Here is a 12486-nt window from a genome sequence, read left to right as displayed (position 1 = left end):
TGTTAAGGCCCCAATGTGAAAAGGGGTTTCTGTTTCTTCACTTGTTTACATGGATATGCTTCTTAATAAAAACCTATTTGAAACAAGCCATTAGACTTTGTTATTACATCTGCAAATGAAGAAATCCCAGGCTGGGGAGGATCTGTCGCATTGAGTCAAAAGAAAGATATATGCAGCCCACCAGGTGTTCAAACTTCCCAAATTCTCCCATGTCACCCCTCTCCCCTGCACACTCCACTGGCTTGCAGTCGAAGCTCTCATACACTACAAGACCATAGTACTTGGCTACGGAGCAGCAAGAGGAACTTCCCCTCCCTACGTTCAGGCTCTGCATAAAAACCCTACACCCTAATTGTGCACTAATTGGAAGTCGCTCTGGAAAAGAGCATCTGCTAAATTACTAAAATGTCAATATAAAAATGTATATGCTTACCTTTCTTTGTCTGTTGCCTTTTCCACATGTGAAAATATTAAGTCCGATGGGTTTTCTCCCACTTTGCCCCTAAATATTCGTAGCGGCCATTCGATGGCGAGAGGACGCCGTAATGAGAGAAATAATGTAGCCTAAACTACTGAAAATAGGCCTTTTATCAGATTAAATCTTGACAGGAGCGTTTGATTCTCAATAAAGAGATGTCCAGACATGCTACTTTAGGAAACTTTCCGAATGGACATACTCTATAGCCCTATAGAGAGAATCTGCGAACTCACAACCCCGTACAATTACCTGTCAATCAAACACACCAGAGTAGGTCAGAGACAAGAGCAAATATTTATATTTTCCTTAAAACATTTTTTTTTTTAAACTAGGAGACAAGAGCAAATATTTCTATTTTCCTTAAAACATATTAAAAAAAACCTAGGTCACCTGAGGCTTTCTGAAAGTTGGTTAGATGAATTGATAAGGAAAGTACAGTATGAAGAGGAGTGCGACAGCTATGCGATAGTAGGATAATGAAATTGACAATCGTTAAAATAGAAACAAATACACACAACATGTCCATAGCCTTTTTTCACTGTTGATTAGTCTATAAAAATACAAGAAAGTCCACACATTAAACTATTTCCCCCCCCCTGAAGTGCCATAGCCTATAGGCTAGCGCTTCTACAACCCCACACATCAGACTGTTTAGCAGCTGGAGCATCAAACGACAGTTGGAAAGAGGAGATGTAGAACGTTCAATCGACAGACTAAGTTAACGAAACAATCGCTTATGATCATTAGTCAACACTCCTGCTATTAGATCAAGTTTATCTACATTAATAACGTTAATCCCCCCCCCCCCCAAAAAAAAAATTCTCCCAAAATGAATGTGTGCCCATTTAAACGATTTTGACGGTTGGTTCATTTTCATGACGGCCTTCATCCATAACCGTCAGTTACACGGGTATTCAATTACCGTCACAGCCCTACAAGGAACTATTACAATAATACACACATACATACACAGACACACACACCGACACACTGTCCCCCTCCCTTCCGCTCAAATAATAAATGGCCCGAGCTTTCTGAGTATGTGCTCACTCTAACAGTAATAAAGATGTGCGTTCTCGGATGGAAGGTAATCAATGGCATTTTCCACGCCACTTAGAGCAAAGCCGAGCCCGTTCCCGCTTAAGCCCCCTCATTACCTTGTAATGATCCAACCTAAGAATGATGATGCTAATCACAAACCATGTATTTCTCTACAGTCTGAGTCTGAGAGAGGGCACAAAGTCAAGACCAGGGCATTGGTTTCTATTCATGGCCAGTGTTTACCGTGGGGCACGGTGAGGGACAATGCCAGGCTGTGTCCTACAGTGCCCTGACAGGCCCCCCCCCCATAGCAAGGGAGAGACACGGAGGGAATGGTTCTCTTTTAATTACCGCCCAGAGAAGCAAAGGCAAATATTTGCCTTTTCCGACCGCACTGCATACAAAGAAAGTCCTTTCATATTGGACAGGCTGAGAACAGACGGTGATGTTGCTGGGTTGTGTGTGTGTGTGTGTGTGTGTGTGTGTGTGTGTGTGTGTGTGTGTGTGTGTGTGTGTGTGTGTGTGTGTGTGTGTGTGTGTGTGTGTGTGTGTGTGTGTGTGTGTGTGTGTGTGTGTGTGTTCATATGCATGCTTGTGCGCGTGTATGTTTGTCCATGTCTCTTCTGTGGTTGCCGGGGACATTATGGGCTGTCTCACTCACCCACGGCCTTGCAGGTTTTGGTGCTGGGGTCCATCTCATAGCCCTCGTAACATTCACACTTGTAGTCTCCTTTGTAGTTGACGCAGATCTGGCCACAGGCGTCAGGGTTCTCACACTCGTCTATGTCTGAGGAGGGATATCAGAAGCGCATCAATTACACTGGACACACTCTGTCTCTACTAAGACAGGATGGACAGCAGGAGAGAGAGAGAGATATCTGGGCCATTTACTCTAAGTAGCTACCGCCTGGAACGAGAGAGCACGAGAAGAGAAGGAAATGTGTGGGAGATTGAGAGAGCAATTTTCAGAGAGCGCAATCATTGGTAAGGCTTGGCTGAGAGGGACATATTGTATGGGACTCTACCTCCACAGGTCTTCTTGTCCATTAGTTTGTATCCAGCGGGACAGTCACACTCATAGCCGATCCTCCGGTCTCTGCAGACGTGAGAGCAGCCTCCATTGTTGTCTGCGCACTCATTCACACCTAGAAAGAGAGGGATGAAGGGAGAAATAGAGGACGGGGAGTCAAACATAAATAAAACAACCAAGATATTGGCCTAAATGTGTGTGTGTATCTGAGGTTGCCTCCAGGGGAATGTGCTGCTATCAGACACCTGGAACCGTTCCAGAATGCACTGGGGCAGGGCTCAGAAGGGGGTGGCTTCGCACCAGATGCCCCTCGCTAATCTGATTTCCTTTGGGGAGCAGGTTTCCTCCCCTTATCCCTCTATCCATTCCGGCTCCTCCTCCCCTTATCCATTCATCCCTCCTCCTATCCCTCTATATAGCCCTCCTACTCCTCCTCCTTTCCCTCTATCCATCCCTACTCTTTACCTTCCTCTATCCATCCCTCCTCCTTACCTTCCTCTATCCATCCCTCCTCCTATCCCTTTATCCATCCCTCCTCCTTACCTTCCTCTATCCATCCCTCCTCCTTACCTTCCTCTATCCATCCCTCCTCCTTACCTTCCTCTATCCATCCCTCCTCCTATCCCTTTATCCATCCCTCCTCCTTACCTTCCTCTATCCATCCCTCCTCCTTACCTTCCTCTATCCATCCCTCCTCCTATCCCTTTATCCATCCCTCCTCCTTACCTTCCTCTATCCATCCCTCCTCCTTACCTTCCTCTATCCATCCCTCCTCCTATCCCTTTATCCATCCCTCCTCCTTACCTTCCTCTATCCATCCCTCCTCCTATCCCTTTATCCATCCCTCCTCCTTACCTTCCTCTATCCATCCCTCCTCCTATCCCTTTATCCATCCTTCCTCCTTACCTTCCTCTATCCATCCCTCCTCCTTACCTTCCTCTATCCATCCCTCCTCCTATCCCTTTATCCATCCCTCCTCCTTACCTTCCCTCTCTTTCATTCTGTTCCCCTTTCAGTATCCATCCTCCCTTACCCCCCCTTCTCTCTCCATCATTCCTTATATCACGTTGTCCCTTTGTTTTCCTGTCTCCCCGTCACCCTCCCTCCCATAAGCAGGGCTTTACAGTGCTGCGATTTGTATCATTTTTATTTGGCAGCACCGTGCCCCTAGAAAAATATGAAACACCCAAATGCAGATTACCGCTTCAATATCTCAAATATTTTCCATTGTGCTCCTACATTTCTTTGTGTGCTCCGACATTTCTATTTGTAAAACATTTCAGCGTAGAGCCCTGATAAGTGGGGTTGAGAGCTGACACTTCATTATTGGTACAGTCATGCGTGAGAGAAAGACAGGGGGAGGCTGGAGGATGTTGTACAAACACAAGCTGGTCATTTATGAATATCTTAACTTCCATGTTAATGAATAACAAACAGCACATGTCCACTTATACTATTTTATCAAGATAAAACAAGACGGGCAAATGCGTATACAGCTTCAGTAATACACAAATCAATGTAATGTAATTCAATTCCAACAGAACATAAAGATGTACGGCAAAGTAAAGAGATCTAATGTCACAGAGCTATGTACGATGGGTATCATAAATATTCACCCCCCTTGGATTTTGTCACATTTTGTTGCATCTAATTGTGATGTTTTTGTCATTGATCTGGAAAAAATACTACGGAACGTCAAAATGAAAAGAAAATTCGACGCATTTTTACAAATTAATACAAATGTAAAAGCTGTAATTATACAGTGAACAAAATTATAAACACAACATGTAAAGTGTTGGTCCAATGTTTCATGAGCTGAAATAACAGATCCCAGAAATGTTCCATACACACAAAAACCTTATTTCTCAAAAATGTGGTGCACAAATGTATTTACATCCCTGTTAGTGAGTATTTGAGCCTTTATCAAGATAATCTATCAACCTGACAGGTGTGGCATATCAAGAAGCTGATTAAAAAGCATGACCATTACATAGGTGCAACTTGTGCTGGGAACAATAAAGGGCCACACAACACAATGCCACAGGTGTCTCACGTTTAGTACAATTGTCATGATGACAGCAGGAATGTCCACCAGAGCTGTTGTACATGTCTCTACCATAATAACGTTGTTTTAGAGAATTTAGCAGAACGTCCGACCGGGCTCACAACCGCAGACCACGTGTAACCACGGAAGCCCAGGACCTCCACGTCTGGTTTCTTCACCTGCGGGATCGTCCGAGGGGAAGGGGGTGTGTGCTGAGGATTATTTCTGTCTGTAATAAAGCCCTTTTGTGGGGAAAAACTCATTCTGATTGGCTGGACCTAGCTCCCCTTTGGATCCTGGCTCCCAAGTGGGTGGGCCTATGTCCTCCCAGGCCGACCCATTGATGCATCCCTGCCCAGTTGTGAAATCCATACATTAGGGCTTAATTTATTTATTTAAAATGTCTGATTTCCATATGTGAATTGTTGCATGTTGAAAATTTTGCATGTTTATATTTTTATTCAGTATAGTTGTTGCATACAGATGTAGGATCTCTATTGTTTTATGTAATACAAATTTAAGAACTATAATATAGATGTTGCACATAGATATAGGATCTTAATTTGAGCCAGTTTGCTACAGCAGAAGAATAATCCTGCAGCAAAAGGAAATGCAAATTATTTTGAGGATTATATAGTGCCTTCAGAAAGTATTCAGACCCCTTAACATTTTCCACGTTTTGTTACGTTACAGCCTTATTCCTCAGCAATCTACACACAATATCCCATAATGACAAAGTGAAAACCGAATTATAGAGATTTTTGCATAAAAAACAGAAGTGATTAATTCTCTCTCTATTTCAGATTTTTGTGACTCCTGTCTTTGGCTGGAAAAATGTCTGTGTTTTTCTGTGACTTGGCTCTGACCGAACATAATCGTTTGTGGTGCTTTCGACGTAAAGCCTATTTGAAATCGGACACTGTGAAATACCTTATTAAACAGAAATACCTTATTTACATAAGTATTAAGACCCTTCGCTATGACACTCGAAATTGAGCTCAGGTGCATCCTGTTTCCATTGATCATCCTTGAGATGTTCCTACAACTTGATTGGAGTCCAACTGTGGTAAATTCAATTGATTGGACATGATTTACATATGTCTATATAAGGTCCCACAGTTGACAGTGCATGTCAGAGCAAAAATCAAGCCTTGAGGTTGAAGGAATTGTCTGTAGAGCACTGAGACAGGATTGTGTCAAGGCACAGATCTGGGGAAGGGTACCAAAATATTTCTGCAGCATCGAAGGTCCCCAAGAACACAGTGGCCTCCATCATTCTTAAAGTTTGGAACCACCAAGACTCTTCCTAGAGCTGGCCGCCCGGCCAAACTAAGCAATCGGGGGAGAAGGGCCTTGGTCTGGCAAAGCTCTAGAGTTCATCTGTGGAGATGGGAGAACCTTCCAGAAGGACAATCATCACTGCAGCACTCCAGCAATCAGGCCTTTATGGTAGTGGCCAGATGGAAGCTACTTCACAGTAAAAGGCACATGACAGTCTGCTTGGAGTTTCCCAAAAAGGCACCTAAAGACTGTCAGACCATGGAAACAACATTCTCTGCTTTGATGAAAGATTGAAGTCTTTGGCCTGAATGCCAAGCGTCATGTCTGGAGGAAACCTGGCACCATCCCTAGGGTGAAGCATGGTGGTGGCAGCATCATGCAGGTGGTGGCAGCATCATCATGTTTTCAGCGGCATGGACTGGGAAACAAGTCAGCATCGAGGCAAAGATGAACGGAGCAAAGTACAGAGAGATCCTTGATGAAAACCGTCTCCAGAGCATTCAGGACTTCAGCTTTACCTTCCAACAGGAGTGGCTTCGGGACAAGTCTCTGAATGTCCTTAAGTGGCCCAGTCAGAGCCCGCACATCTCTGTAAAGACCTACAAATAGCTGTGCAGCAATGCTCCCCATCCAAATTGACAGAACTTGAGAGGATTTGCAAAGAAATACAGGTGTGCCAAGCTTGTAGCGTCATACCCAAGAAGACTCGAGGCAGTAATCGCAGCCAAAGGTGCTTCAACAAAGTACTGAGTAAAGGGTCTGAATATGTATGCAAATGTTATATTTCAGTTATTTATTCTTCATAAATTTGCAAAACTCTCTAAAAACTAGTTTTTGCTTTGTAATTATGGGTATTGTGTGGAGATTGATGAGGGGGAAAAACAATTTAATCAATTTTAGAATAAGGCTGTAACGTAAGAAAAAGTCAAGGGGTCTGAATACTTTCCAAATGCACTGTAATTCATTGTATTATGGCAAATCAAGTCTCACATTTTAAGAAAAGCCTTTTTAAACCTTGAGTTTGCGTAAAATTATCATCAACAAAAGCAATCTGTTACAACTTCTAACTGGTGAGTGGAGGAGTCAAGCGCAGAGAGCAGGTAATTCAGTTAATGGATATTTTATTCCATAGACTGTGGAGCCACGACATGCAAAACACCAGGGCGCATGAAACAAAAAATACTGATTACACTCATACACCAGATAACAGATGCTTTCGCCGTAAAGCCTATTTGAAATCTGACACTGTGGTGGGTTTAACAAGAAGTGTATCTTTAAAATGGTGTGAAATACTTGTATGTTTGAGGAATTTTAATTCTGAGATTTCTGTTGTTTGAATTTGGCGCCCTGCACTTTCACTGGCTGTTGTTGTCCTATCGATCATGTTAGCGGGATCTCAGCCCAAAGAGGTTTTAACAATAACACATCAGATATTTAATATCTCTTTAAGCATGGTCAAGTGAATAATTATGCTGTCGATAATGTATTAAACCACCCAGACACATCAAAGATTCAGTCGCCCTTCTGAACTGAGCTGCAGAACAGGAAGGTAACTGCTCAGGGATGTCACCATGAGGCCATTGGTGATTTTAAAACAGCTACGGAGTTCAATGACTGTGATGGGAGAAAACTGTGGATGGATCAACAACATTGTCGTGACATTGTCATTTATCTAAATGACAGGGTGAAAAGAAGAATACAAATATACAGAATAAAAATATTCCAAAACACGTATCCCGTATGCAACAAGGCACTAAAGTAATACTGCAAAAAATAAAATGGGAAAGGAATAGAATTTTTGCCTAAATGCAAAGCGTTATGTTTGGGGCAAATCCAACACAACACATCACTGAGTAACTGCCTCCTTATTTTCATGCATCATGTTATGGGTATGGTTGACATCGGCAAAGACTTTTTCAGGATAAAAAAAAAATCTGCATGGCCAAATACTAGAGGAAAACCTGCTTCAGTCTGCTTTACACCAGATACTGGGAGAGGAAGTCATTGCCTTGGTAACTAGACAAACAGACTTGCTATTTTAGCTAACCAAACCATCAGTCTTAGTTTGCTATTATGAAAATAAAATTCAACAATTCCAGTAATGTTTTCAATTTGACTTTTGGTTTCAAAAGCAGCTCAAACATTGAACATGTAAGAATTAACTATAGCCATGAATTTTACCATGCACATATACCGTGCATTATAGGGAAATAATGCATAATCTAGAATGCCGTTCAAACCAATTAGAAATTAGTATTTAACAATCCCATGATGTCAGTGAAAAAAATATTTTAAGAAATAATTTTCAAATGTCATTGGGCTCATATCTTGAGCTGGAAATTATATTGGCGATGGTGTCAGAAAAATGAGATTTTCATTCATTTTGGAGTAGCATGTCTTTTTTTAAAGTCACCAGAACGGAGCTTCTCAGTCTCTCTACATAAAAATGTAACACCCCCCCCCCCTCTGCAACCTTTCCCCCAAGCTGTAATCGCTGTCAAAGGTGTTTCTAACATGTTTTGACTCAGGGGTATCAATACGACCGTTTTGAAGCTGAAGTGAGAGAAAATTAACTCCCGTTTTGGAATGAAATGTTGTCCACTCACGTGTCAAATGTTTCCTCACTACAATATATGATCATGATACGTTACATTGTGTTCATGTTTAAAAGACGGAAAAAAAATCGATAGTGGGGCGCATGCTAATCGTTTAGCAAGGTAACCGGAGCTCATGCAAAGTCAATGGAACATATGTATGTTTAACTAGCTGGCTAGCTAGTTAGCTTAATGCCATTCACATTTTTCTAGCTTATGATAATGAAATTTGCTAAATCTTGTTATCCTTACGTCTGCATTGCCATCAACTTGACTGGCACCAGTTTGAGTGGATTGACAGAGCAGGGGCAACACCTCTTGATTGCTTATTTGTTAGCTGATGAATTTCAATACAGCTGTGGCAGTCAACTGGCAAAAACTAGTTATAGGAGATGAGTAAAATGAATGGTGAAATTCTGTTTTAAAGATCTATGCTTCATATGTCATCTATTATTCAAGTCCATGGTGCTCATTGCTCATCATTGCTCCAGTGTCTCATACCCCTCTCCGTTGCCAGCAATTTTGCTCAGCAATATTGCCTAAACAAATTGCATGTGTATCCATATGGTGCTTTATGGGTAATGTAGTCTGAGCCTGTTTCCTTTCCATGAACAACCTCAAGGGAAGAGTTGGTATTTGACGGTAACGAGCGAGCTGAGAATTATCCTGATTTATTCCCCCTCGATCAAATGAAGCTCTGATTACTACCAGAGTGACCATCTGCATGTCAACTGGATACTAATAGGTGTGTGCGTGTGGGTTGGGTGTGTGCCGGCGTGCATTAATGCATTCGTGTGTGTCTTACCGCACTCCTTCATAGGTTCGTCTGACCAGTCCTTGCAGTCTTCGATGGCATCACACACCTTGCTGCTGTCGATACACTCTCCATTCTTGCACATAAACTTCCTGGGGCCATCACACTTAGTGGCTGGGAAAGACAGAGGGTAGAAAAATACACGGATCATTACCTTGCAAAAGCTTACAACAAGTGTTTGATTTCCAATGCGTGTACCTACTCTGATTCCTCGGGCATGATTGCATAAAATAAGTAATCTGCTTTCCAGACACTGCTATTGGCCTGGGGGTGGGGTTATAAAATAAGTAACAATGATCATTTGGTAGCTTAGCACTCTGTACCTGCCATAGAGAAGATGATAGTGTATTTATTCAAAATACAAAGTATTAACTGAAGGGGGCTGAATAATTTTGCACGCCCAATTTTTCAGTTTTTGATTTGTTAAAAAAGTTTGAAATATCCAATAAATGTCGTTCCACTTCATGATTGTGTCCCACTTGTTGTTGATTCTTCACATAAAATACAGTTTTATATCTTTATGTTTGAAGCCTGAAATGTGGCAAAAGGTCGCAAAGTTCAAGGGGGCCGAATACTTTCGCAAGCAACGTCTGCACAATAACTGTTTGTGGGGAGCTTCATGAAATAGGTTTTTGATGGCCGAGCAGCCGCACACAAGTCTAAGATCACCATGTGCAATGCCAAGAGTCGGCCTGAGTGGTTTAAAGCTCGCCGGCAGTGGAAACGCGTTCTCTGGAGTGATGAATCACGCTTCACCATCTGTCAGTCTGACGGACAAATCTGGGTTTGGCGGATGCCAGCGGCACGCTACCTGCCCAAATGCATAGTGCCAACTGTAAAGTTTGGTGGAGGAGGAATAATGGTCTTGGGCTGTTTTTCATGGTAGGCTAGGCCCCTTAGTTCCACTGAAGGGGAATCTTAACGGTACAGCATACAATGACATTCGAGACGATTCTGTGCTTCCAACTTTGTGGCAACAGTTTGGGGAAAGCCCTTTCCTGTTTCAGCATGACAATGCCACAGTGCACAACGCGAGGTCCATACAGAAATGTTTTGTCGAGATCGGTGTGGAAGAACTTGACTGGCCTGCACAGAGCCCTAACCTCAACCCCATCAAAACACTTTGCAATAAATTGGATCGCCAAATGTAATCACCCAACATCAATGCCCACCCTCACTAATGACCTTGCGGCTGAATGGAAGCAAGTCCCCGCAGGAATCTTCCTACATCTAGTGGAAAGCCTTTCCAGAAGATTGGATGGAGGCTGTTACAGCAACTTCATATTAATGCCCAGGATTTTGGAATGAGATGTTCGACAAGCAACTTTTGACCATGCAGTGTACAACACAATACAGAGAAGGGTACGAGATATTGTGGTAAATGACGAGGGGAAATTAGGAAAACATTAGCAGTTATTTCAGACCAGTGGAACATCTGTCAACTATACACCCAGGAGAGAAGGTAAGGGGACTAACTACTGGGCATGGAGGAAGACACAGGGGAAGAGGGGACGGTCAGTAAGGCCAACCCACCGTTGATACAGCCAGCCTCATCGCTGAAGTCAGGACAGTCACGAACCCCGTTACACTGTTTGCTGCCATGAATACAGGATCCATCACCACACTGGAACTCATCTGGACGGCAGGTCAGCAGAGCTGTGGAAGATAGAACACACACACAAATGCACACACACACACACACACCGAGAGGGAGCGGGAGAGAGAGAGAGCAGGAGAGAGAGAGAGCAGGAGAGAGAGAAAAAAAATAAACACGGCGCACACACACACAAACACACACACACACACAGACAGATTGCGTGAATTCAACAGCGCATCATCCAACTTTCTATCTCTCTAGAGATCCAACCCCAACTCAGTATCCTGTCAGAGATGAAATTACCCCAGTGGAAAAAGTGCGTGTTTCATCTTGGGTTTGGGCCAAAACGGAGTGCATTCCAATTCAGTAGTAATCCCTCATACATACAACTCCCCCTTCTCCCTGTTTCCCTCTTCACCAGAGAAATGCTGTGGAAATGAGAAGCTGGGAGGTATTTACTCACTGTCTGGGTAAAACACACACCCAGGACTGCCCTGCTTTGTTCTGTTGTTTGTGCTGTGTGTGTGTGTGTGTGTGTGTGTGTGTGTGTGTGTGTGTGTGTGTGTGTGTGTGTATGTGTGTGTGTGTTGTACTAGCAGTAGTATAGGGGAAGGTTTATTTTACCCATTCATCTCTTTAACTGCTGATTTAATTATTCATGGGAAGCACTTTGGAGATGTAACCTACACCAGAGGACAAGATGCGAGGCGCACACACACACACACACACACACACACACCCACACACACACACCACACACACGCGCCAAAAAAGCCTCCCCACACTCTAACATAAACAAAGACCCCCTTGATGTTTAATCCAGCATAACCAGCGTAATCCTAGTGTATCATAACGTGCTGATGGTATCAGTCCAGTGATTGGGATCTGAGCTCAGCTAATAATAATACAATCTTGGGATGAACAGTGGCAGTCCGGGAGAAAGAAAAGGAAAGGCAGGAACAGACTACAGAGATGAATGATTCTCCATTTCTCATTTACATCACTATTATACTGTCATACTGGAACCCCTCTCCCAGATCACACATCTCATCTCTGCATCTACTTTATATAGTCTGCTAAAGGATTTAAGACAGATGCTTCTAAACAGTAGTGATCATGTCAACGCACCACTACAGGTACGGCACACACATTGTTTCTGGACCAGACAGTATCACTGCTAAATGTACAGTAGCCATGATAGGACAATGCATTACGTTTTGATAATGCTATTGATTTGGATTATTAAGGCAGGTTTAATCAGGTTCCAACACCAACATAATTGTACAAGTCTGAAACCCCTGCATAGATCTGCTCTGATTCCGTCCCTGTCTTTATGATCGGTGTGTTATTATTGAGTGGTCTCTGGGATTGAGAACAGGGTGTTACTCAGGGAGAGAGAGAGAGAGCCAGGTTGTGAATGCCCTCGCTCCCTCTCAAGGGCTCTCCACTGTACCAATCATCACACTGTTGCATGGCAACCAACTCAACTGATTGCCCTGGTGTTTCCAGTGTGGAGCTTATTATCACCGGGCACCATAACAGAAGTTTCAGCGGGGCTTTGACACCATAACATCCATGCATAACACGCAGGTTAGCGTTTCTCGTCA

General features: G+C 43.1%; 1 protein-coding gene across 4 annotated transcripts in view; it reads right to left on the bottom strand.

Annotated features, from left to right (window-relative positions):
- The window catches only part of LOC135556171 (low-density lipoprotein receptor-related protein 8-like), a 249983-nt gene that overhangs the window by 53527 nt on the left and 183970 nt on the right, over positions 1-12486 (bottom strand). For all 4 annotated transcript variants that reach the window (XM_064989153.1, XM_064989155.1, XM_064989154.1 and 1 more), the window contains exons 6-9: positions 10816-10938; positions 9274-9396; positions 2545-2664; positions 2181-2306 (exon numbers count right to left, since the gene is read on the bottom strand). In XM_064989153.1, the coding sequence (XP_064845225.1) occupies positions 2181-2306; positions 2545-2664; positions 9274-9396; positions 10816-10938 (492 nt within the window). The remainder of the gene's footprint in view (positions 1-2180; positions 2307-2544; positions 2665-9273; positions 9397-10815; positions 10939-12486) is intronic.

The sequence above is a fragment of the Oncorhynchus masou genome, chromosome 15, assembly GCF_036934945.1.
Source record: "Oncorhynchus masou masou isolate Uvic2021 chromosome 15, UVic_Omas_1.1, whole genome shotgun sequence".
Classification (NCBI taxonomy): domain Eukaryota; kingdom Metazoa; phylum Chordata; class Actinopteri; order Salmoniformes; family Salmonidae; genus Oncorhynchus; species Oncorhynchus masou.
Note: the sequence above shows the minus strand (reverse complement) of the source record. Positions and strands in the feature narration are given on the sequence as shown.